The sequence below is a fragment of the Rhinolophus ferrumequinum genome, chromosome 21, assembly GCF_004115265.2.
Source record: "Rhinolophus ferrumequinum isolate MPI-CBG mRhiFer1 chromosome 21, mRhiFer1_v1.p, whole genome shotgun sequence".
In the NCBI taxonomy this organism is placed as follows: Eukaryota; Metazoa; Chordata; class Mammalia; order Chiroptera; family Rhinolophidae; genus Rhinolophus; species Rhinolophus ferrumequinum.
In genome coordinates, this window is record NC_046304.1 from 26,469,465 (window position 1) to 26,494,096 (window position 24,632).

A 24,632-nucleotide genomic window follows, 5' to 3' on the forward strand; every position below is an offset into this window, starting at 1 on the left:
ATAACAAAAATTTTAAGATAGTATGGGGGCGGGGATGGGATGGGACACAAAACATACAGCTCTGCACTATGAGCCTTCTTACCACATGTGTAAGAACTTCCTCCATAAAACAAAGAATGTTATTTCCATCCCACACAATATGTAAACCACAACCAGACTTGAACAATTGTGAGAGTTACAGTCCTGTTTATAAAAAGAAGCCAAGGCATTTAAAACTGGCTTCATCCTTGATAGGATCTCTAACTTTAAATGACAACGGAAAAACAAAACCAACTTTACCATAGGCTAATTGATATAAACAAGTTAAATTCCTATGGCATCTCAACAATCTTGTAACAAATCGTTATTCCAGGACCTGCTGTTTCTGAAAATTACTTACTTTCCTTTGCTGCCTTCCCAACCCCTAGTCAGAATTTTATTCTTTTTTACATGAAAGAGGTTGGTGTATATGTATGAAAGGGTGGTTTGGAGAGGAGGGCAAGGAATGACAGCTTACGTCCACAGTGTAGACATAAGGGCACGAACCTATAATGCTATTATTGTACAATGCTCTGAAAATCTTTTCAATTTATTCTTTTTATAGAACAGGACAATAACTAATACAATCTAATTTAAGATAACTCACCATCTGCACACATAAGAAAGCATTAAGAAATGTGATAAGATAACAACAACATTAAAAATAGAAAAGAATTCTGAGAAAATTAAAACGATGGCCTTTTAATAGAGGTGTGAGAGTTGATAAGCAGTTGAATTTAAATTCTTTAAGGAGGCTGAAGGAAGCTTAATATCTTAAAGTATAATATGTATTTTCTGATAGAAGCAAACGCTTACTGCCAAGAAACATGTGGTCCAAGGTGAAAGCTGGACCATCTATTCTTGAGATGAGATCAACTCTAATCTTGGATATGTAATGGTGACATCTGTTTGAATATGCTTGGCCCTCTCCCTGCCCACCCCACCCCCCCATTTAACCTCCAACCAGTATTACTAAATACAAAGTTTAAATCATGTAAAGAAAAGTCTGTTTAAAAATTTCAGCACTTTTAACAACTCACCCACAATATATATCAAGAAATTACTAGAAACCTGTACTCTTCCCACTACTACCAAGAAAAACAAGCAAAAAATAGACAGTTAAATGTCTTTTTTAGAGTCAATCAGTTTGTCACCTAGCCCTCTTAAAAACTTGTTTTCAAGGATCAATTCCATTCTCTAAAATTCAAAGAAAAAATTAATATAGGCTCCCAGTTAGCATCACGTTCTTTGAACTCTGTTTAGACTAATAGGTTGTATAGTTCCCGCCTGTGACAATTAAAAAGTTAGTCTGAATAAACTTTAACATGCATGATTCCAAAGCTTTAATACCCCCTTATATATAAACTTTTAACAAAATCAGTGTAAATTCAAGCTATTTGAAAAACTTGATAATCTAAATGAAATACAAGTCTGAAGTACAAAAATGGCACAGCATGAATGGCAATTTTATCATCATAACAAAATGTTTAGGTGCTAATATTAGCAAAGTATATTTTATTCCAGAATATGAATCACTAATTTCTTATGTCTTCTGTATAGGGAGTTATTTTTTTTTTAGCAGTCCTATCACCCTGAAGGTGTAAACTTTACATTCATTCACTCTAAAACCTAAAATTTTTCCAAGCAGATCTATGATGAGTAAAAAGTAAGACATTTTATAGAAACATGGCAAGTAAAAACCATGAAAGTAGTTAAAATCAAATTCAGTAATAGCTTTAACTTTGCAGATCTATTTAACCAAATTTAATCACAATACTAAAAGAGGCGGATCCTAATTACTATATTTAAATAAACTATACATAGGAAGAGTTTTAAGGAAAAATAAAAAATCCACAATCTTTTATACCTTTCAGGGCAATTACTTTGCTAGCTGGATTCATGATGGCGCTGTCTGCTGAAATTGGTCTTCGAATTGGATTACTTGGATCATTCATATCAATGATTACCACCTGGGCCTGCTCTCCTACTTTCTCTCTAATGCAGATGAATTTGTCTGACTCCATAGTCAGGGTACTAAAGCCAATGTTTGCTGGGTTTATACCCAGGTTCTGGAGCTAGAGGAAAAACAAAAAACAAAAAACATTAGTAAGCCACATTACAAAGTGAATTAGACTTGATATTCATGTATTGTCATCATTACAAATCCTCATTTAACCATTAATGCTTCAAGGTCAATAGTGAAAACTCCATTACATTGATTCAAGTGTGCCAATTAATAGCCAAATAATGGACCTGTTGCTCTTACAACAAATATGGCATCCAATTGTTTGTTATAACCTTGTAGTTATAATTAGAGATGTATAACCTTGAGGTTATAACTAAGGGGCAGAACAAATAGACATAAAGGTAAAGGAAAGAGCTACATCTGAGAGCTAGCCTTTATGGTTCAAAGGATTTGAGGTCATCAGTGTTTCTTAATTTAAGATTTTTGAACTATTGGATCTGTTCTCTCCTACCCTCTTTAATATTTAGTAGTTACTTGTTCACATGCATTAGAACTCAGGAATCTGAAAATTAAGTTACAGCATAAAAAGAGAGAAATTTAAAATTTCACAAAGCTCCTGATCTAAAGGAACCTGGACTAGCAAAAGAAGACAGACAAGTAAAGAGTTAAAGTACTCCAAAACAAAGGTATGTAAGAGGGACCTTGCCAAAGAAGGCCCACAGTAAGGGAACGTGTTCAAGGGAGGTGGGCTAGAGAATGTTCAACAAGAAGGAAAAACAAATGCTAAGGCCCAGAGAGGTGAAAGTATGGTCTGCTAAGGAAACTAAAGTACTTTTGTAACATTGGGAGTATAGACTATGAACATAGTAATAAAGTAGTGGAGAATTAAGGTTATAGAGATAAGCAAGGGCCAGGCTGATAAAGCTAAATGTAGCCCACTAAGAATCCTAAATTTATTCTTTAGGCAAAGGAGGCTATTTAAGGGCTTTAACAAGGAATAATGGAATCAGATTTGCTTTGTGTACTCAGAAGACATTCAAGTAGTTGCTAAACAAATACAGAGGCTCTAAGGAAGGTAGGTCTTTGAAAACCAGTTAAGTGTGTAAGAATAAAAGGCACCCATTAGAAAGAGATCTCTCTACCAGAGTGGGTCATTAATATTCTAGGTGATTAAATGTGGTATAACAGAATAAGTTCCACTAACTGGCTGCCAGAAGGCTTTATTATATTAGCCTTGGCCAGACTAGTTCGTTTCGTTTTTTGTTTTTTCCTTTCTTTCCTCCACTGTATAATAAGTTCACACGGAACAAAATACAAAAATGAAATATCACAGGAAAAAGAAAAAAATCAAGTCTTCCTCCTCCCATTGTCCTCCAGATAGCCAATTTTCCTCCCCAGAGACCACCACTGTCATTACGCTCTTACAGACTGGCTAAGCCAAGTTAATTGTATTTTCTCTAAATTCTTTTGTCAAGCACATCTGCTAACAGTGCTTAACTATATAACCAGACCAGGATCTGAATAAGATATAACATAAGATTCAGAGACTACATTTTACTTTCATTTCCCTCTTATACCTCAATGATTGCTGGCACAACCAATTATAAAAGCAATAGTCACAGTAACTCAGTCACTGAACACCAGAGCAAGGACTCAAGCCAACTGTCTATTAACACAAACATGGTAATAAAGTAGAAGATTAACTAGCTTTACAAGCTCAAGTATATGCTGCCATGCAAGGCAAGTACACAAGCTGTGAGATATGTAACTTATAATGAATTCGGTTATAATGAAACTTTATAAATTATTAATTTTCATTTCTTGCTGACTATAAGTTTTATACTGACTTTCAGTTCCAGAACTAGTAGAGGAAGATAAACTAGAAATGGTCCCAAAAAACATACAAAGGGACTGTGGGTGGGCTTCAGGGAGGCCTTATACAAACCATGTTGTCAGTTTAATTTCAGGGGAATGTATACATCTATTTTTCTGAGAAGACCATTCTCAGACTCTTGTACGTTTAATCGATAGTTACTGTTTCCAATAATTGGAGAAAATATTCCAGCTCATAGAACTAGAAATACATACGTAAAAGCAACATGAAACGTCACCAACTCTATGTTTATAGTAATACTACTGTCCAGCAATTTGAGATACTTCAGCTCAGAAATATCCTATGCATATGAAAGTATGTATTTCCATCCTCCATTTTAAAAAAATACTAACAGCACATGCACAAAAGTACAAATTATCAACTGCTCCCTTAAAAGAAACAAAAGACACACTTTGTAACTCATTTGGTTTACAGACTAGATTTGTGACAGGATCTGCAAGTGGCACAACTGTAGGAGATGATACTTTTGCCCAGCTTAGATTCCAAAAAGTAACAGATTTACTTTTAACCAGCCAACCCAAAACTCTACAGTGCCCCGATCACATGTTACAAATGATAAAATGTTTCCTTTTCCCCTCTCCTCTCTCCCTCACCCTAATTTGGATTAACATGCCTGGGGAGAAAAAAGACACTACTTTCTTAGTTTTTTTTAGTGAGAAATAGTGCCATGTTTCCCCGAAAATAAGACCTAGCCGGACCATCAGCTGTAATGCGTCTTTTGTACCAAAAATTAATATAAGACTTGATCTTATCTTAATGTAAGACTGGGTAGAATAAAAATAGAATACCAGATCTTATATAAGACCGGGTCTTATATTAATTTTTGCTCCAAAACACGCATTACAGCTGATGGTCCGGGTAGGTCTTATTTTCGGGGAAACACGGTATTTCAGATTCCCCATAATCTAGAGAACACACAAGGTTCTTCATTCAAGTAGTCAATTATTGTACAAATGTATAACTTTGATTATAAAATATAAGTGCCATCCAGAGTTAGTAGGTTCTGTGGATACCTCCTAAGAGCCAAAATATCTGGGTTTAGTCCCAGTTTTGCCACTTAAGAGATCATGGATAAATCAGTTATCTCTGTATATGTTTCCTCATCTGAAACACCTGAAATGATAGTAACCTATCCCAGGGTGTGAGGATTTAATGTGAAGTGCTTAGAACAATGCCTGACACATAGTAAAGGCTCAGTAGATACTATTAGTACATATAACACAATTCAAGGTTAGCTTTTTTTGTATTTCCATTTTATTATCTGCTTAATTCAGCAGTCCTAAACGTTGGTTGAAACTCTGGGTGTGAATTTCTTTTGACTACTGATAACAGATAAGGGGTCTCTGGGTGCTTAACTTACTCAGACACTGAAATGCCTTTTTTTTTTTTTTGACAAAAGGAAATTACACTTAAAGACTTCAAATTCTGCTCCCTAATTTGCCTACCTAGTTAGGCAGACACCAGAATCTTCAAAACATGTAACACAAAACCATGTAACATGTTCATGCTAAGTAACCCTACTTTATTTTAATTCCTATTTTTAGGGGCATCATGGAACAGTTCTAACAAACTTGCTGAAAACATGCCTCCAACACGTTTGCTGAGGAAGCAAGCTCGGAAAGCTAACATAAACAGATGGCATAAGGTCAGCATCATCAAAAATTCTCTTTACCCTAAAGAGCTCAAGAATAAGAAACTAGTAAGTACTAAAATGGAAAGCAGGCACAGCATTTCTCTTTTCACTGTGCACAAGAGTTGAAGCCACCTGGTTCAAAGACTCAAAGAGACACACACACACACACACACACTCTTTCTCTCTCTCTCCCCCCACTATACTACATGTTTCCAAAACCAAAGTTTCCCAATCTGCCCATGGCCCACAATTCCAGCTCAATTTATCCAACCAAACTTTAAGCTACTCAAGTAAAAGAATTTTCTTTAAGAATGAAAACCTCTTCTACCTGTGCTCTTCAAAATGTCTAACTAAAGTTACAGAATCCAGAATCTTCTTACACAGGACAACATTCCTTTTACTGTATGAATACTTTTCAGGACACTTCTAGATTAAGAGATTTATGAAACCTAAGAGTGTGAGTGTGAGTGTGTGTGTGTGTGTGTGTGTGTATACACATATATATACATATATTTAAAAACACAATGAGATATCACCTCACACCTGTTAGAATGACTATTATCAAAAAGACAAGTAATAGCAAGTGTTGGAGAGATTGTGGAGGAAAAGGAACCCTCACACACTGCTGGTGGGAATGTAAATTGACACAGCCACTATGGAAAACAGTACGGAGGTTCCTCAAAAACTTAAGAATAGAATTGCCATATGACACAGCAATCCCTCTCCTGGGTATCCAAAAAACTTAAAAAAATTTATTCATAAAGATATATGTACCCTTATGTTCATTGCAGTATTATTCACAGTGGCCAAGACATGGCAACAACCAAAGTGTCCTTCAATAAATGATTGGATAAAGACGATGTGGTATATATACCCAATGGAATACTACCTGGCCATAAGATAAAATACTGCCATTAACAACACGGATGGATCATGAGGTTATCATGCTAAGCGAAATAAGTCTGATGGAAAAATCAAGAACTGTATGATCTCATTCATATGTGGGATATAAAAACTGAAATCAACAAATGAACAAAACAAACAGAACAAAAATCTCACAGACACAGACGACAGACAATGGTGGTTACCAGAGAGAAAGGGAGGTGGGGGCAGGTAGAAAAGGTAAAGGGGGTTGAAAATATTGTGACAGAAGGAGATCTGACTTTGGGTGATTAACACACAATGCTATATACAGATGACATATTATAGAACCGTACAATTGAAACCTATATAATTTTATTAACCAATTCTACCCCAATAAAATTTAAAAATACATATATATATAATAAAGGAAAAACTGTTCCTTAGAGAAGAAAGCTAACTTAAAAATGGTAAAAGATTTACGTTGTACACCTGAAAGTAATATATTGTATGTCAACAGTAGTTGAAAATTTTTTAAAATTTTTTAAATTTTAATTTAAAAATGGTAAAAGACTGATAGAATTGTTTTTAAAGTCACTATATGTATTTTGTAATCATAATAACTGACTCAGGCAAGAATCATAAAGGATACTAAAATTAATGACTGAAATTTTGAGGAGTAACATATCCTCAGAGTATCTCCCAAGATGCTTATTACAAAGGGAACGAGAGATTTGTAGTGAAGAAATCTGTCAGACACAGACTTCATCAAGTAATAAAAGTTCGTATCACTAGGAATGGGTCAAACTGACAGCCTGTGCTTCTCGAGGGCGTGTGAGCTACAAAGAACACATTACCTTTGTGGTATTCCTGCCAAAAACATACAACCTGAATCTAATCATGACAGCACATCAGGTAAACCTAACATGAAGAACATTCCACAAAATAAACAGTCTATATTCTTCAAAAATATTTATGCCTTCAAATACAATAGAGTTCCGGATTAAAGAAACCTAGACAGGACAACTCATGATCCCAGATTTTCTTTTGATATAAAGAACATTATTGGACAATTGATGAAATCTGAATAAAGCCTGAGATTAGATAACAGTATTGTCAATTTCCTCACTTTGATCATTTTAGAGTGACTATTAAGACCATTTTGTTTTTCTTAGTAAACATACTCTCTATAGTATGTAGTGGTAAAGAGGTACCATATCTACAAATTACTTTCAAACAGTTTAGTAAAAAAATATGGGTATAGAGAGACAAAAGAGGATAAATCAAAGGTATTAAAAAAATGTTAAGAACTGAAGAATCTGGGTAAAGAGTATATATGGGAATTCTTTACACCCTTCTGATCTGGAACTCTGTTAAAAAAAAGTGTTTTTTAAAAGACTCTTTTAAAAGAGACATAACTGAAAGCTACATGTAGATTTTGCCTGGATCCTGATTTAAACAAACCAGTAACATTTGGGGATGATCAGAGAAATCTGAATATGGAATATGGACTGGCGTTTAGATATTGAGGAACTGTTAAGTATTAGGTTGCTATAATAACACCGTGATTATAAGAAAATTTCCTTATTTTCTAAAGATGCATGTTGGAATATTTAGAGGTGAAATGTCATGATAGCCCAAATTTCTTTAAAATGTTTAAGTAAAAAAAAAAAAAAAAAAGCAAAACATTATTAAAAATCTGAATGATTGGGTATATGACTCTCCTCAGTCTTATGAAGGCTTACAAATTTATTTTTTTTAAAGTTTTCAAAAAGTGATTCATCTCCACTCTTCTATAGGTTATAGAAATTGAAAATTAAATTGTATGGATCAGATTTTTATTAGATAATTTACCTGTAGGGCAGGAAGGAAGACTACAACTTCAAAAGGTGAAGATGAAAATCAAACCAGAGTGAAATAATTCAAGCACACGAGTTTACACTCAGTAAAGGAGCTGTACACTGGATGTCTGCCCAATTAGAACTGAGAGGTTTGCTGTTCTGTCCAATATGGTATCCAATGGGTTACATGCAGCTATTTAATTTTGTTAAGCAAATAAAATTTAAAATTCAGTTCCTCAGTCACACTAGTCACATTCCAAGTACTCAACAGCCACATGTGACTACTGTACCAGAAGGCACAGAATATAGAACATTTCCATCATCATACAGTTCTACTGGAGAGTACTGTTTTCAAAGTTTTTCTTGGTAGTCCAACAAAGAGAAAAGGGAAATCTTTAACATTAAACTGTGGCAAAATATGAAGAACAGGTGGTATAGAGACACATTCAACTTATGCAAGGATTTCAGACAAGAAAAGGAAACACAGAAAAAACCCAGAATTTTCAGGTTTCAGAGTCCAGATATCTCTATAAGGCTTGGGGGAAGCTTAATCTGCAAAGTTCAAAGCTAGCAGAAGTGAGAGCCCAAGGGAAAACTCCTCAGTATGGGCACCTCATTTCCCTTCAAGAAATCACAAAACATTCAAACACCAGGGGCCCAGTGTTATAAGGGACTGAGGACTGAGAATGTGCAGATGGGGTTAAGATGCAATTTCCTCAAAGAACAGGAGAAAAAGAGAGGCCCATCTCTGTGTTTGGTCAACTCCCACTCTCGCAATTTCTAAGATATTCACCAATATCATAAAGCTTTTGGGGAAAGAGTACACAACTGTAAGATGAATCCTCAATTTCAAAAATGGTCAGTATGAAAAGAGATTGTGGTAAGATCAAAGAAATTTGGTAAAAAGATTCTAAGTTAAATGCTCATCAGTTTTGAATGCTTTAAAGCTTTGTCTTTTTTGTCTTGCTTTTGAAACTATAATTGATTGTAAATGTGGCAAACAGAAAAAATTGTCCATTCTTGCTTTATGGGGAGCAAAGCGTGCCAAGGTGTTGCATGAAAGTGATTTCACACACACCACACACTTAGAACAGTGTAGGGGTACATGAGCACTCGCTATTTTAAGGATTTCTGTCCTTTTGCAGTTATCTAGCTCTGGGGTCATGGTAGTATGACATAGTATTGTAAAACAGACTGGCTCTGATGTAGGGCTACTAACACGTAGTCAAACCTAGGGTGGGCCAATTTGCTTTGTTCAAAACATTTTACTAAAGACAGAAAAACCTTTATATTCAAGGAATCAGGAAATCCAATGGCACTGAGTCAGCACATTAGAATACATTAGTGATCAAACTATGAAAACACTGTTAAAGAGACAGAATGGACAATGAATATATTTAATCCAAATGGTACACATTTAAGAGCAGAAAATGCTAGCATAAGACAACACACCCAAGTAAAACCACAGTATTTTTCAATGTCCAATTCTTTGACTAGCTAAAGACAAGACCCTCCATTAGCACAAAGTCTCTATCTCAGCAATCAATCACAATTTTGTGCCTACAAAGATCACATAATTAAAGGAGCAATAGGTTTACTTTCAGCCTACCAGCAGTTCTTACATTTTGTCAGATAGGAACACTCATGGGAAACAGGCTTTTTTATATGCTTACCAGGAAGTTTGCCTCCTAATGAATGACTAGTAAACTCAAATCAGAACTACCAGCTGTATCAGCTGAAAATCAAAATACATTACAACTTGTGTTTATGACAGCATTACTAAGAACTTATGTTTCACAATTAAGTGCTTGGCTTTACACTTTCCAGATCCTTCCTCCTTGTTTCATCTGAATAGTTAGGATGTAAAGGAAGTATGCATGAGTTACTGTATCTCAGATGAGGCTATTTTGTAAATGTTCTATGTATAGTCCCATTTCCGTTACCTTTCTGTAAATGAATCACGTATCTTGATAAACTTTATAGGTGTTACCACTACAGAGTTAAGCAGTCAACAATTTTAGAAAGAACTGCTGATACTTGGACATCACGCAATACAGATATTTTTAAGTGGCTGAAGATTTGGTTAACTTCCTACCCCAAATTTCACTCAGCATAATTTCCTTTAAAATTTCCAAACATCCTTTACCTTCATTAATATCAATCACAAAGGGAAAAAATGCTGAGTGATTACTTCATTAAGCTCTTCCAGGAAACTAGCAGAATGTCACATAAATACTGCAGTAGCTGTCTTCTACAGGAAATGAAGAAAAATGCTGAGAATGCAGCATTCCTTTAGTTCTTCCATCAATAGGGTATCAGCCATTGTTTTCTGTGTGCTTCACACATTTCAAGCAACAAAGAAAAATGCCTTTAATATTTGCTGACCCCACACTTAAAATATATAAATTTATACCCCACGATAGCCTCTGAGGCAATGACTATCTCTTAGGAAAATTTTTGATTCTCATCACTCACTCCCAATTGTTAAGAAAGGAACTACAGTTGGAGACAGACTATAAGACTTTTAGCTCTGGTAAACGATCAGGAGACTCAAAGGGAATTTTTCCTACTTATAGCCAACTACTGACTAGAAAATTTTAAAACTTTAGATTTGACTCATTCTTAAAAAATAATAATCCAATAATTAGGTGAAATACTACATATCAATTCTGACCAAGCTGCAAGGGAATACAAGTTTTTACACCCCACATCTTGCAGATGGGTATGACTCTCCAATGTTATGCATCCCCTTTCTGGTATAAATGCCATTCAGCTGGCACAGAACAACGGAATGCTACCAAAACTGTAAGAGATTATAGGTGTGTGTGGGAGTAGGCAATGGGGATGGGGGTCACAATTTATCCACTTTCCCTTCAAAGATCCACAAATGAGGCTTACTTTGAAGGTTCAAGATTACAATAAATATTTAGTGCTGACTTAACATAAAGACCTTCAAAGGATGATCTGAGTGTCCCAGGGCAGACACCAAGGGCTTGGTTTCCTAGAATGATCACAAATAAAATACGTGATCAGTTTCCTTACTATTAAAACTGTAAAGGTCCCAAAGAAACTTTATTCTATAACACAACTTACCAACAACTTCACAAAACGTAGTTTAAGTGGGAGCCCAGCTGTTTCAACTCAACCTCAGTATTGATACACATATTCATGTATTTTTCTACTTTATACTGACAAACCTGCTAGGAAATTAGACATTATGCTGTGTCGCTTATTTTTCTAGTTGGATCAATCATTTAAAGCGTGATCAGCACCGAGGTGCTGTAAGTTACAAGTCTAGAACGATTTTATTTTACATTGGAGTCACTGGAATATTTCCTTATAAACCGAAAGGGCAAAAATGTCAAGTTCAGTTGAATGAATGAGGTAACACTCAGCACAAAGACTTGCAGGCTATCTCAAAATCACTTAATATTAACAAATTCAGGGAATTCCAAGCATTACAATGATTACATGACTAAGGCTTATTTTCTATTAACACCTATTGAGCACCTATTATTTGGCAACTTAGTATCAATTCAATATATTATAACCTGTTACTTAAGTACAAGTTCTCCGTTAAACTGTTTCCTTTGTGTTAAACTACTACTGAGGTAACAACCTAGATACTGTTTCACTGTGTGACATTTAAAGATTGCTTTGAGTTTTTTGGTTAGGGATAGGGTGTGCCCTGGACGCTTGATTTTTTTTTTTTCCAGTTACAGTTGACATTCAATATGATATTAGTTTCAGGTGTATAGCATAAGTGGTTAGACATTTATAAAACTTATAAAGTGATCACCTCGGTAAGTCCAGTACCCACCTGATACCATACATAGTTTTTACAATATTACTCGTATAGACTATATTCCCTATGCTATACTTTATACTCCCATGACTGTTTTTATTACTGGCACTTTGTACTTTTTAATCCCTTCCCCTTTTTAAATCACCCGTCCCTCAACCCCCTTCCCATCCAGCAACCACCAAACTGTTCTCTATTATCTATGAGTTTGTTTCTGTTAATTTTTTTTTTTTAATTCATGGTACTAAAACTTCCCCAGGTGTCTCAGACACCAAACTCTTTAATCTTGCTTCTTTCATATCAGGCAAGTTTTCTTCCATTAACTGAAAAAAGCTTCCCTTCCAATTACTTTGGTTTTTATCATTCTTAAGATTTGTAACCTATTCTGTCACACCTCCCATTTTATTTAATTCTGTAATTTCCCTCTAAATTTAAAAATGTTCAAAATAAATGTTCAAGTTAATCTTTGACATTGCAGATTTCCACAGGGCCAATTCTGCTTTTAACTGCCATCAGGATCAACTGTTTCTGTACACTTTGTTATTGCAACCCTTTATCTCCATGGGACTTTCTGTTTGTATTGTATGAAGTGTTTTTGCATGCCACAGATGATGCCAACAGTTTTCTTCTGGTTCTTATAGAAGCCTTTAAAGTACTTCCCCCAGTCTCTTCCTAATTCTGTAGTACTTTTTCCAATAATCACAGATTTAAACAATTACAGAACAGCTATTGTATGCCAGACACTATACTAATACAGAGAATTCCACAGTAAACGAGGTACGGTCTCTTCTGCTCATTGCGTAACAGGCACACAACAATTACAAAGGTGCCGTGCGGTGAACCGGATGCATGCCTAACCCGGATATACGTGGGGGTACATGTGGTATCTCTGAAGAAATGGAAACAAAATCTAAAGAAGGGCACACAATTTAAGGAAGGGCAGGGCTACAAAGCTTGGGAGAAAACACAGAACTAAAAATATAATACATGACCAAATAGGGTATTCATTTTCCCAAGTAGTCTATTCCCCAGACACCCAACAAACCTTCTGACAAGCGTTGAAGAGAATGTGAAAACAAAAACCAACTGGAACTCTCATACATTACTGGTAGAGATATAAAATGGTGCAGCTGCTCTGAAAAAGCTGGGCAGTCCCTCAAAAAGCTAAAACACAGAATTTTACCAAGTGACCCAGCAATTCCATTGCTAGGTAGATATTCCAAATAACTGAAAAACAGGTATTCAAACAAAAAGTTGCACACTAATGTTCACAGCTGCACTATTCACAATAGCCAACAGGTGGAAAGAACACAAGTATCAACTGATGAAAAGAATAAAATGTAGCATGTCCATTCAATAGAGTATTATTCAGCCATAAAGTAATGAAGTATTGATACATAGTACAACATAACTGAATCTCAAATATTCTACTTAGTAAAAGAAGTTAGACATGTATTGTATGATTCCATTTATAGGAGCAGGTAAATCCATAGACAAAAAGCACACTAGTGCTTGCTAGGGAGGAGTGGGGAAGAAAAGACTGCTTGATATGAGGTTTCCTTCTGCAGAGATGAAAACACTTTAGAATTAGATATAGGTGACAGCTGTACAACATTGTGAATGTACTAAATACCACTAAATTTGTTCACATTAAAAGAGGTAATTTTAAACTTAATGAATTTTACTTAATTTTAAAAGGCTTCTGGTCCCATTAAACTACAAACTCCTAAGGATTAGATATTATATATGTATACGTATGTGTGTATATATAGCTGTATATATAGATATATATGCTTATATCTATATACATATAGATATATATGCTTAATATATAATTCAAGTAGACATTTGACTTAATTTATAGACACTTAAAATTATAATTAACTCAGAAATGTTTTTCTACTTTTCACATTTCAGACACCATTTTACTTAAACTCTTCACATGCATTTTTTACATCAGTGTCTTCATTTGCAGTTGACAGTCATCTCCAATCCAAACCTTTTTTAAAATCATTATGGTGCTTTCATGGGAATTGTACAACATGCCTCAAATTCCATTTGCATATTATGAGTTGTCTTGTCACTTACTTTTGGATTATGATCTCCAGAAACATATCCCTAATGGATTGCTTGTTGTTGTTGTTGTAATTCAGTTCTCTCTATATAAAGTCCCTTGTAAAAACAAAACAATAAAAACAAACCAAAAAGGCAGGGCCTTTTTTTTTTTTTTTTTTTAAGGGAAAAGAAAACAAGGGCAGAAGACTTATTGCTTCTTCTCAGCTTTTTCCATGGTCTCATTCAGACTCGCCGCTCTCCGCCTTCACCAAGAGAGGTTCTAGCTTTTCAGCCACTCTCTTGCATTATCATTTTTGTCCGATTCTTTCTTTTCTCTGTTCCATCTCTTTCCTGGATTCTTCAAACTTTGCCTTGAATTTCTGTGCATTTTCAGCCTTGAGGAAGTGAATGGCCAGCAGCTCTGGCTTAGGTCGTTTGTGGGCCAGCCAGGACTGCATGGGTGTTCCAAGCCCTGGGCGGTCACTGCCTGCTTTTGCCTTCAGCTCCAACATCGGCGTGATACAATGGTTGGTGCATATCTTCAGGGTCTTGTCCCACCGCATGAGGCGGATGGTCCTTTCTCCGTTTGCTTCAGGAGCCTGACGCCGCCAGTGCCTCATTCCTTCCATTCTGGGAGATCGTTCTCTGAAGCAAATCGTAATGGCTTTGCCCGCATTTTGAAAAGCTCCTCATCACCTTCTTCCAGTGTTTCAATTTCTTGCTCGAGAAACTACAGGCTCAAACTGGAGGTGGTGGCTGGACTCTTCTGCATTCTCGGTGGATGGAGTCTTTGGTGCCGTGGAGGCGGCAGACGGGCAGGCCTGGCTGTGCTCCTTCCCTCTGTGCACAGCGCCGGCACCTCCCACCTGACCATTGGCTGTTCCCTTCCCTAACAGGTTGCTTTTTGAGGGATATTTAAAATGTATGCTTGTAACAGTTGTAATTGTTGAGGCCATACAGAGAGGAATAATTATTAGATGGGATCAATGTACCTCTTACCAATCCAGATGATTTCAAATAAGGGGATCTATCCAAAGTCAGCTCTTTGCCAAGGTGAGTGGATATGATAGTCTTTGGCTTTACTCTGCCCACTGTGGTGGTATTTAAGCCCTTTCTTTTCTTAAAATTTTAATTTTATTGGGGAATATTACGGGACAGTGTGTTTCTCCAGGGCCCAGCAGCTCCAAGTCGTTGTCCTTCAATCTAGTCGTGGAGGGTGCAGGTCACTGGCCCATGTGGGAATCGAACCAGCAACCCTGTTGTTCAGGGCTCATGCTCTAATCAACTGAGCCATCTGACCAACCCAAACCCTTTCTTACATGAGCAGCTGGTCAAAAATAGATGAAAGCAACTCTCAACCCAATTCCCATTTTTCATCTATTATATTAAGATTCCAACAGTTTCAATAGATGGTGGTCATCAAAAACTGCAATGCTGAGGACCCCCAGTGTGTTCACTATGAGAGTTCTTGCCGTCTCTACTCCAGAAATGGACTAGGAGGAAAGAGTCTGGTGTAACTCCAAGATCTTGCCTTCAGTAACTGGGTAGATGGTAGTTTTTCTCTTAGCATGGCATATATATGTTCAACTCAACTGGATAAAGAGAGGCTCCCCTTCAGCATAGAACTAATATTTGAGTGTCTGTAAGGGCTACAAATAGTATGATAAATACGAACACATATACTATAGTCTAACTTTACAATTGCCAGAAAGCATTAATTTAATAAATGAGGAAGTTGAGAAAACTAAAAAGACAGCTTGGATTAAATATCTGAGATATCTTCTACAATAGCATACTACAGAATCTAAATTTCTTAATGTGATGAAATGATTTTAATGAACTCATTTCCTATTCTTTCAGAAATAAGCTTTAAAATCTGCTTTACTACAGAACTTAAAGATAAGTCCTTATTCATCCAATGATTCAGAAGAGGAAGTACTAATATTACTGGAAGTTCTGCCTCCAAGCACAACCCTACAAGTCTGTAAACACTTTCCCCTCTGGTTATGCTATTCAACCTGAGCAAGCATATTCTACTCCCATTTTCCTCCTCTCCCTCCCCCAAGCACAATTGTTTTTCTTGAGTTCTACTCAAGTTTTACATTAGTATAAATAAAAAGAATGAATAATATAGTAAAATAGAAAGCTACTTTCACAAGTGGCTTCAGTCTGGAACACATTCATTCTCTTGTCATTAAGGAAAAATCTATAGAGAAGTTTAAGAAGTTCAGCCTCATGAAAGGGATATAGATTGATATCCCTGGTTAGAAGTTAACCTGGTCCCAATCATTCTGCTCAATTTTCTGCTAGGAACCTGGATAAAGTCTTTAAAAACATAATCTAAATAACCATTTAAGGCATATAAAATCAAATGTTGGTTCACTGGCCCCTATTTTTCTCATACTATAAAAACTACTGACCTAAAGACAAACTGCGAGTAGAATGTGTACATCAAAGACCACCACAGCATAGATACAAATTGTGGTATATTTTGTAGTTCAAACAATACAGCTCATTCACCAAATGAGGCAATGTGCCACACTGAAAGAAGAACAAATATTAAAGTCTGACCACCCACTCACAAGCTGTGTGACTCTACAAGTTAACTGCTATGAACTTCAGTTTCCCTATATGCAAAGTAAGTCTAACCCCGCCTACCTGAAGGGATTATCTTAATTAAATTAAATCACAAACATAAAATATTTAGCATAGTTCTTGGCACACAGTAGGTACTCTAACAGCTATAATGGTCAATTTATTTTGATCTTGTAGATTTCAGAGCAATTAAGATGTGATGGATAGTTATTCCCTCTAAACTAGGGCAAAATATCTTAAATTATGTCTTTCCTTAACACAAAAGAAGAGACACGAAATCCAAGTCTGACAGATGGGTTTTGCATAATACATTCAGACCCAAGCATCCTGCCATCCCTTTGAGTTAAGAGCATTAGCCACAGGCACTTGGCCAAGAGGGGAGAAAAGAGATACCTAGAGCTGTAAACTTTGCTATGGTTTACAAATTGATTTTATGAAGTAGCTTTAGCATGGCATGTATGTAAATGAATTAGAGATAAATGAACTAGAGCTTCATTCTAACATACAGGACTAAAACATCTATCAGTAATAAACTCATTTCCCATTTAAATAAGGACATTTACTTATAGAAGGACATATATAACAACACGAACAAAAGCCTCACGGGTGTTCCACATGGGTATTTCCTCAGATATGTTTTGGTCTCTCAAATATATCTAACTAAGGAACACTAATTTTAAAAATGTACCAAAATGTAAACAATGTGCACTTGTGGAATACAATAAAAGATTTTTAAAATTCTTTCTTTTGGGCACAGTTTCAGAGCAAGATCAATTTTGTATCCCATTAGTATTTGTATCAAATTCTGTACAATATCAAACATGCAATGACATCCATGGTTGCAATTATGTGGGGACAGTCTTTGTCAACTAATCAATGCAAACATGAATGCAAGCTACAATCAGTCTTGTTCAGCACTTTGTCCCTCATCTAATACAGTTGCTGATATATGGTAAGTATCAAATCTTAGGTGAGTACCTAATATTTATGAGCCATGAAAAGCCAGGTCTGAAAATGAAATGTATCATTGGTTTTGAGATACCTGCATAAACTGTACTTGACAAAAATGATATAGCTAACCATGCTCTGAGAGCACTACACCAAGTACTTTCACACACACGGTAACTTTGTGAGGCGGCAGATCTACCTATTTAACGGAGGAAAAAAGAGGTTAAATCTTACCCGGCATTCTCCAATACTGTAGCCACATGTCATAAGCCACATGTGGTACTGCGCAACTGAAATGTGCTTACTGTGACTGAATGTATTTTAAAATTTAAGTTCAAGTTACTGATGATTAATTATGAAAAACAAGTATGTTTGGAATAATGTACCGTTTCCCCGAAAATAAGACCTAGCCGGACAATCAGCTCTAATGCATCTTTTAGAGCAAAAACTGATAATAAGACCCGGTAGACCTAGCCAGACAATCAGCTCTAATGCGTCTTTTAGACTGGTTTTTATATCAATTTTTGCTCTAAAAGACGCATTAGAGCTGATTGTCCAGCAAGGTCTTATTTTCGGGGAAACATGGTAGGTATGCAAATCTGCTTTTCCAACTGTAAATTTTACGAAAGCCAAGTACAGATCAAATATTTACAATGAAAAAAGGGTCTGAATTGAGATGAGCTTTAAGTGCAAAATATACATCAGATTTTGAAAATTCAGCACCCAAAAAAAGGAATGTAAAATACCTCACTTGAAAATTTTATACTGAGTATATGTTAAAATTGTAACATTTTGGGAATATTGAGTTTTAGAAACACTAAAATTAATTTCACCTATTGTTCACTTTTCATATGGCCACTGGAAAACGTAAAATTACATATGTGGCTCTTACTATTTTTCTATTGAACAGCAGTGGTGTCTCAACAACCCCCAAACCCCTAATCTGTCTACTATACCACATCATCAATCACATTTTTAACCAGTAGAGAACTAACTTCTTGGAGCAAAGTCCAACAACAAAAAATAAGCACACTAGGACACTGTATAACTTTTCTTAAGGCCAATCATTCTTTCTTTGAAATATTTTGTGCCCAAAGACCTAGGTTCCAACCCCATTCTGACAATGTGTTCCCTTGGGCACTACCTTGGGTCTCACTTTCTGCAGTTTCAGGATGCTGGGGGATTAAGTAAAGGCCTAAAAGCCTCCAGCCACATTCACAAGCTGTAACAGGCATTCACAAGAAGTCCGCTGCTCCCTCCATTCACTAATCATTGTTCATGACCACTACTTCTCCAAGAGACAGCAATCAACTAACACTTCCAAATAATGAATGTTTTAATTTTAGCCAACGAAATGTTCTAAACAAATAAATATGGGTGGTTAGCTAAATCTTCACTCCCACAAATCGTATCAGTACGGCCTATAATTGCATAGTCCAATGTCACAGTCAATAGCCTCCTGTGGCTATTTACATTTGAATCAATTAAAAAGAAATAAAAGTAAAAACTGAGTTCCTCAGTCACACTAACCACATTTCAAGTGCTCAATATCCCTCTGTACCTAACACAAATTTTCATTATGAAGGCAAGTTCTATTGGACAGTCACTCATGAAGCAAAAACCACATCTGTAACAATGCTAGAAGAAAATATCTTGTTAAATATAATTCAAATATCACAGGTTAAGGTTTGTGAAATCATGTATTTCACTGCACACTAAAACTGAAAATGACTGAGGTTCTACACACACACACACACACACACACACTTCCATGTCTTAAATTATTTCCTAAAGAGTAAAAGCACAGTCATTAGAATTAGCCATATCTTTAAGCCAAGTAAATTGATCATTAGGAAAATTCTGAAAAACACGATACATCTTAAACTTGGAAGCTATTCCCAGGATAGAATGCAGCACAATTCCAAGCAGTATGCCTCTTCCAGGCAGTACCGTTAAACATACACCATATCCCAGTAATACTTAGCTTTGCTGTCTCTTTGCAAACCAAAACCACCATAGCAAAAACTCCTACCATTCAACTCACAACATATTCCATGCCTGAGTCTACGGATCAAAGGGAAGAAAACAGAGTGGAGATTTTTAATTACAGACCTGAGAAACCTGGTAAACAGTGGAATGTGTTCATTGACATAAAGATACTTAATGTGCAAAGAATTAAGAATTGCAGGCAACATTTTATATGTAGCCTAAGGTTTTGTTTTTTTTAGAATCTGCAACTCTAGCAATGTCTCAAATAGGCACTCATCTGTTGACTGCTATCAGCCTAAACATCCTAAAAGAGAAAAAAAAAATCTTTCATAACTTAAAATATTATTATTTATTTGCTGCAATTTCAAGCCTTGATGATAGATCCTTCAGTTGGCCAAAGTAGTTACATAGTATAGAAATAAATTCATTTACAGTCTACCTTTCACAAGCTAACTCTACACTCAAGTTCCTCAATTCTTGTTCCCAATTTTTATCCTACGTGCTTCAGAAAGTTTTCTGCTACTTAGCAAACTGGCAGGACTCAGAGGTCAAAGACCTAAAATGCTAATTAAAACAACTCTTATTTATTTTTAAAAAAGGAAGGGATAAAAATGAGAAGTCAGGAGTATATTTTCCTGGAAGAGGTTGGTGATTGGGGATCCTTGCACAACTAATCACTACCAGTTGGAGTACAAAGTCACAGTAGCAAGCTTAAGTTTAGGCATGGCATATTAGTCCAAAAAAGGGATGACTAAATTATTCAAGTATATTTACAAAGCTGCTTTATGCTCAAATCTTCAAATTATTTGAGAAGAAAATGGCTTCACTCAAGTATTTGCAGAAATTTCAAATACTTTAGATATCAGACCGTCTTCACATTAAACCTGTCTTCAATCAGTTAAAAGGTTGGATTCCAATCGTTGGGATTATTTAACAATTCTTGTTTCTTCTTAATTAGGTGTGACAAGCTATTGCTCAAACCACCACTAGTTAAGAAATAAGACTTACTAGTGGGCTGTATTTCTGCCTTGTAATCAGCAACTATACCTGCTTCTCTTGTGTATGATTTTACAAACCTCTGTCTGCAGAAAGATTATACATCATATGCACTTCAGTGTGAGAAGCCTGTGTTTTCCCCCACACCCAAGGACATTTTTCCCCTAAACCTACACATTCATTTACACCCCACTTGAACAGAAGTAAGCACAGCAATTAAAATTTAGATTGAGCATAAACAATAACTTCTCCGTGTCCATTAGGTCACTTAACATTTTTTTAACCTTTTGTAAAATAGTGTTCCATTACTTCAGATAAGTTATCTGAAAACCATAGATGATTGAAGAAAAGGCATTACTTAACTCATTTTCTGAGTAAAGATTATTCATTACATTTCAAGACTTAAAAGGAAAAGAATTTCTTGCTGATGCAAGCAAAGGTGATAATACCTGTAAAGAAATATGAAATTATGTTACTGATACATTAAACCTTTTTATTAACAAGAATCCTTAATGTATGTTATACCAATGGGAAAAAAGTAAATAAAATTAGCCTTCTAGTGGTAAAGTGTCCGATAGCCAATAGGTCACTAGTATTAGTGTCATGTCAAACCAGTCTCTTTTATCATTGTGAAATTAGCTCTTCAGAAGATTGAGCTGAGGCAAGCCTCTTTAAGGGGTATTTCGGAAGAAAGCACATTAATATTAATAAATTATTTCAGCCAAAGTGAAACCAGGATTGGTGAACCAGGGAAATCAGCTCAGAAAAGGCTTAATTCAGTCAAACCTTCCAATGATCACCTGCCTGGGCCCTCCCTGGGCATGTTGCCAGATAAGACAGTATGTTGTCTACAGGATAACGCACCATGGGGAAGAATTCTAGAACCTACGAAAAGGAAGCCAATTACAGGCCCAAAACCTTGCATATCTCAGAGCAGGTGTGCTTTATCCTCAGGGCTTGATTTGATTCCAGCAAACCTGAGGGAGGTACTCACGCCCACAACTACCTGCTACACTCCAGCAGACCCCAAGATAACCTCTCCATAACCCTTCCTACCTTCCAGAACCAAAGAGGGGATTGAGGGCCATTCCATGCCCAGGACTCAAGAGAGAGGGGAAAAAAGGCGAGTTCCCCTAGGGACCTTGACCCCACGCACTCAGATTGACACCGCCCTGAGAAATACGTTCCTCCATTCTATCCTCCAGTTCCTTCAGTGACCTTCTGTTCCTACTGCCTCGGGGATGGCAAGAGGCAAACCACCGCCGTTCCCCCCACCCCCAGGGGAAGGTGCCTTTCCCAGATGAGAGCCGCAAAAGGAAGGAAGAAAAAGATTGCTCCTCCCCAACCCACCCGCCCTACAACTCCTGGGTGCAGACACGTTGGGGGAAAAAGAGCAATGGGAGGTGACAGCCCTGCACTGACCTAGGCGATGAAACCCTTGCTCCGGAAGAAACACGGAGAATTCCCCCCGCTCCAACCTATCCAAATGAATGAACTGAATAAAACGGGGAGAGGGGTGGAGTTAGTATGCGCAGTTCTTGCCATCCAGGAAGCGAAGACAGAAAGGCCCTCGAACCCACGACAGGCCTCGCGGCACTTTGCACCCCGACTCTCGTCCTTTCCATCCAAACCCCACATCACTTAACCCTTTAAGCTTTCCAAAATAGCGCCCCCATCCTCCATCTACCCCGGACACCGACAACCCCCACCCCCACCTCCGATTCAGCTTTTTGCTTGGCCTAGACTCCAGCTTTCTCCTCCTTACCACCCTCTCCACAGCCCTGACCAGCCAGGGCCCAGTCGCACCTGAAGATGCTCCTGAAAACGAATTGGCAGAATCTGGGCCATGGCGCTGTCGGGGGTATGGTCTCCTCCTGTCACTGGGGCTGCGGGGCAGTGGCTGCCCGGACTCTCCAAGGGAGAGGAGGAGAAAAGGGAGGGGGTAGGCTGGGCTCAGCAGGATACTCTCCGGGGACGCAGGAAACTGGCAGGCAGACGAAAGAGCTCGGGTCGGGGGCGGAGGCTCCAGGGTCCGGGAGAGCCGCAATGGCGGAACCGGGCGCAGCGCAGACTCCGGAAACGGCTGAGCCCTGCGGAGGGATCCCGGCGACAGAACTCCGCCCAAGTCACCTCACCCCCTCCGTCTTATGTACCCCTCCACGGAGCGCCGCGGTGCTGCGGGCGCAGGAATTCTGGACGCAATGCGCTGTGGGACTCGCTTACTGCTGACACATGAGGGGAATTGGAGGAAGCGAAGGGACTACTTTTTTGGACTCATCACTTTCCCCAGCCTCCGGCTTTTCCCTCCCTCCTTTCTTTTTTTTCTTTTTTTTTTTTTTTTGCATTTTGCCACATCATGCGACTAGGGGCGACCGACGTCATTTCCGTGGGCGCTTTAGGTCCCACCCACGTACTTCCGGGTGCACGTGATGCTGGTCAGGATGGGTTGGCTGATTGCTGCCAGAATGCAGAACGAGTTCTAGAGAAATGTGGAGTCTCCTGGGAATGCGGTGGCTGTTGGACCGCCTTGAGGAATGGTGGTGCTGCTCCCGTTCCCTGTGGGTCCTGCCTATTTAAACTGAATCCCTTACGAAGAGAACGTGGAGTGGGCAGATGGGCCCAGCCTCCCGCCCTCTCCGTGACTCAGGGAAACGACCTCCCTGCAGAGCGCTTTTTTGGCAGCTGGCTGCAGTTCTCCCCCGCCTAGTTTCATATAGTGGGTGTTTTCTTACATCTCAGGGACGGGGGAGTGAAATGGGGTTTAAAATCCTCCCTGCCCTATGCACACCCTTCTGACGGTTGGAGAGACACGCTTGGATTCTTAACTAAGAGCTAGCAGTCTCTTCGGATGTTACTTTAAAAAGTGGCTCGAAGGACAGTGAAGGCCATTTCTGAGGTATCTCAAACTGGCCTTGTGATAGCTTTTAACGTTTCTGCGGACATTTTGGCGGACATGCATATCGGCCTAGCTTAGTAATACATTTTTTGGTGTTAAAGGGTTTGAGTATCATAAATACGCGGAAGAACTGGACCAAAATTGTAGCAGGAATCTTTTGGCCACATCAAATCACGAGACTCGGAAGATTTAGATAATTAGGTTAAGGGTGGTTTGTAAAACCTTAAGGTTCTTCCTCGGTGTGGCTAATGAACACTCTTGGAGAAAGGGATTAACTAACTATTGGCAGGGCCACCTCCACATTGCTTATAAATTAGCACTGTTTGGAAATGTAAGCGCTTCAAAGCAGGAGTGTCATGTCTTTCTAACAGCATTAATGTATCTATGGTATTAATTAACGATTAATAACCTTCCCAGTACTTTATTGCTAAATTGTAAGCTGTAATATTTCATACTAGCACAAATACAATGACAAAAAAAAATTTAGTTCCGTGCCTTTCATCTTGATAAGAGATGTGATTATTTTTCCAGAAAGATCTTGAGGAAATACTCAAGTATACAGTGATTTTTAGTGCCCTTCCCAGTTAAAAACGTAGAACACTATTAAGTATGCAATGATTTTGTGTGTTAAGCAGTTTTGCCTAGAGAAGTTTGCTTCATCATTTAAATTGCTTTGTTTTTTCCAAAATATATGTCACATACTGAGGATGAGGGAAGAATCTTTGGCAGGTAAGAAACAGCAGAGAACGTTCTGCAAAGAAAAGCCTTGCCACCATGTCATAAGAGTAAATATTTATGCTTGGCAAAATTTCATTTTGTTAAGCCAAATACTTGAAGATGTTCTGTATTCTGCAACATTGTAAATGACCTTCCTAATACCAGTATAATAGCTACTTTCAATCCTTTCTGGAAATAGACAAATTCTAAATTAAAAATCTATAGGACTTATTGTTTTATTCCAGTAAAAGCTATAGCTTAAGAAACGTTTCCAATTATAATCTGGGATACAAATTATATCATGAACAAGCCACTGAAATTTATTAATAACTTGTGTTTTCGTACAGACCTGTGTAATTTTAACTACATTTAGAATCCCCAAAGGAATTGATTTTAGCTTGGATATTTGGTGGGCAATATC

At 37.4% G+C, this 24,632-nt stretch overlaps 1 protein-coding gene and 1 pseudogene across 4 annotated transcripts in view; both read right to left on the reverse strand.

Annotated features, from left to right (window-relative positions):
- The window catches only part of CLTC (clathrin heavy chain), a 64,359-nt gene extending 41,681 nt beyond the window's left edge, over nucleotides 1-22,678 (reverse strand). For 2 of the 4 annotated variants that reach the window (XM_033089107.1, XM_033089105.1), the window contains exons 1-3: nucleotides 22,405-22,659; nucleotides 1,886-2,093; nucleotides 871-873 (exon numbers count right to left, since the gene is read on the reverse strand). In XM_033089107.1, coding sequence (XP_032944998.1) covers nucleotides 871-873; nucleotides 1,886-2,093; nucleotides 22,405-22,446 — 253 coding nt within the window. In that variant the 5' untranslated portion in view covers nucleotides 22,447-22,659. Of the gene's footprint in view, nucleotides 1-870; nucleotides 874-1,885; nucleotides 2,094-22,404 lie in introns of all 4 variants that reach the window. The other 2 variants (XM_033089109.1, XM_033089106.1) reach the window with 2 other exon arrangements.
- On the reverse strand, nucleotides 14,279-14,761 carry LOC117012717 (ran-specific GTPase-activating protein-like; annotated as a pseudogene).
- Nucleotides 22,679-24,632: the final 1,954 nt, after the last annotated feature.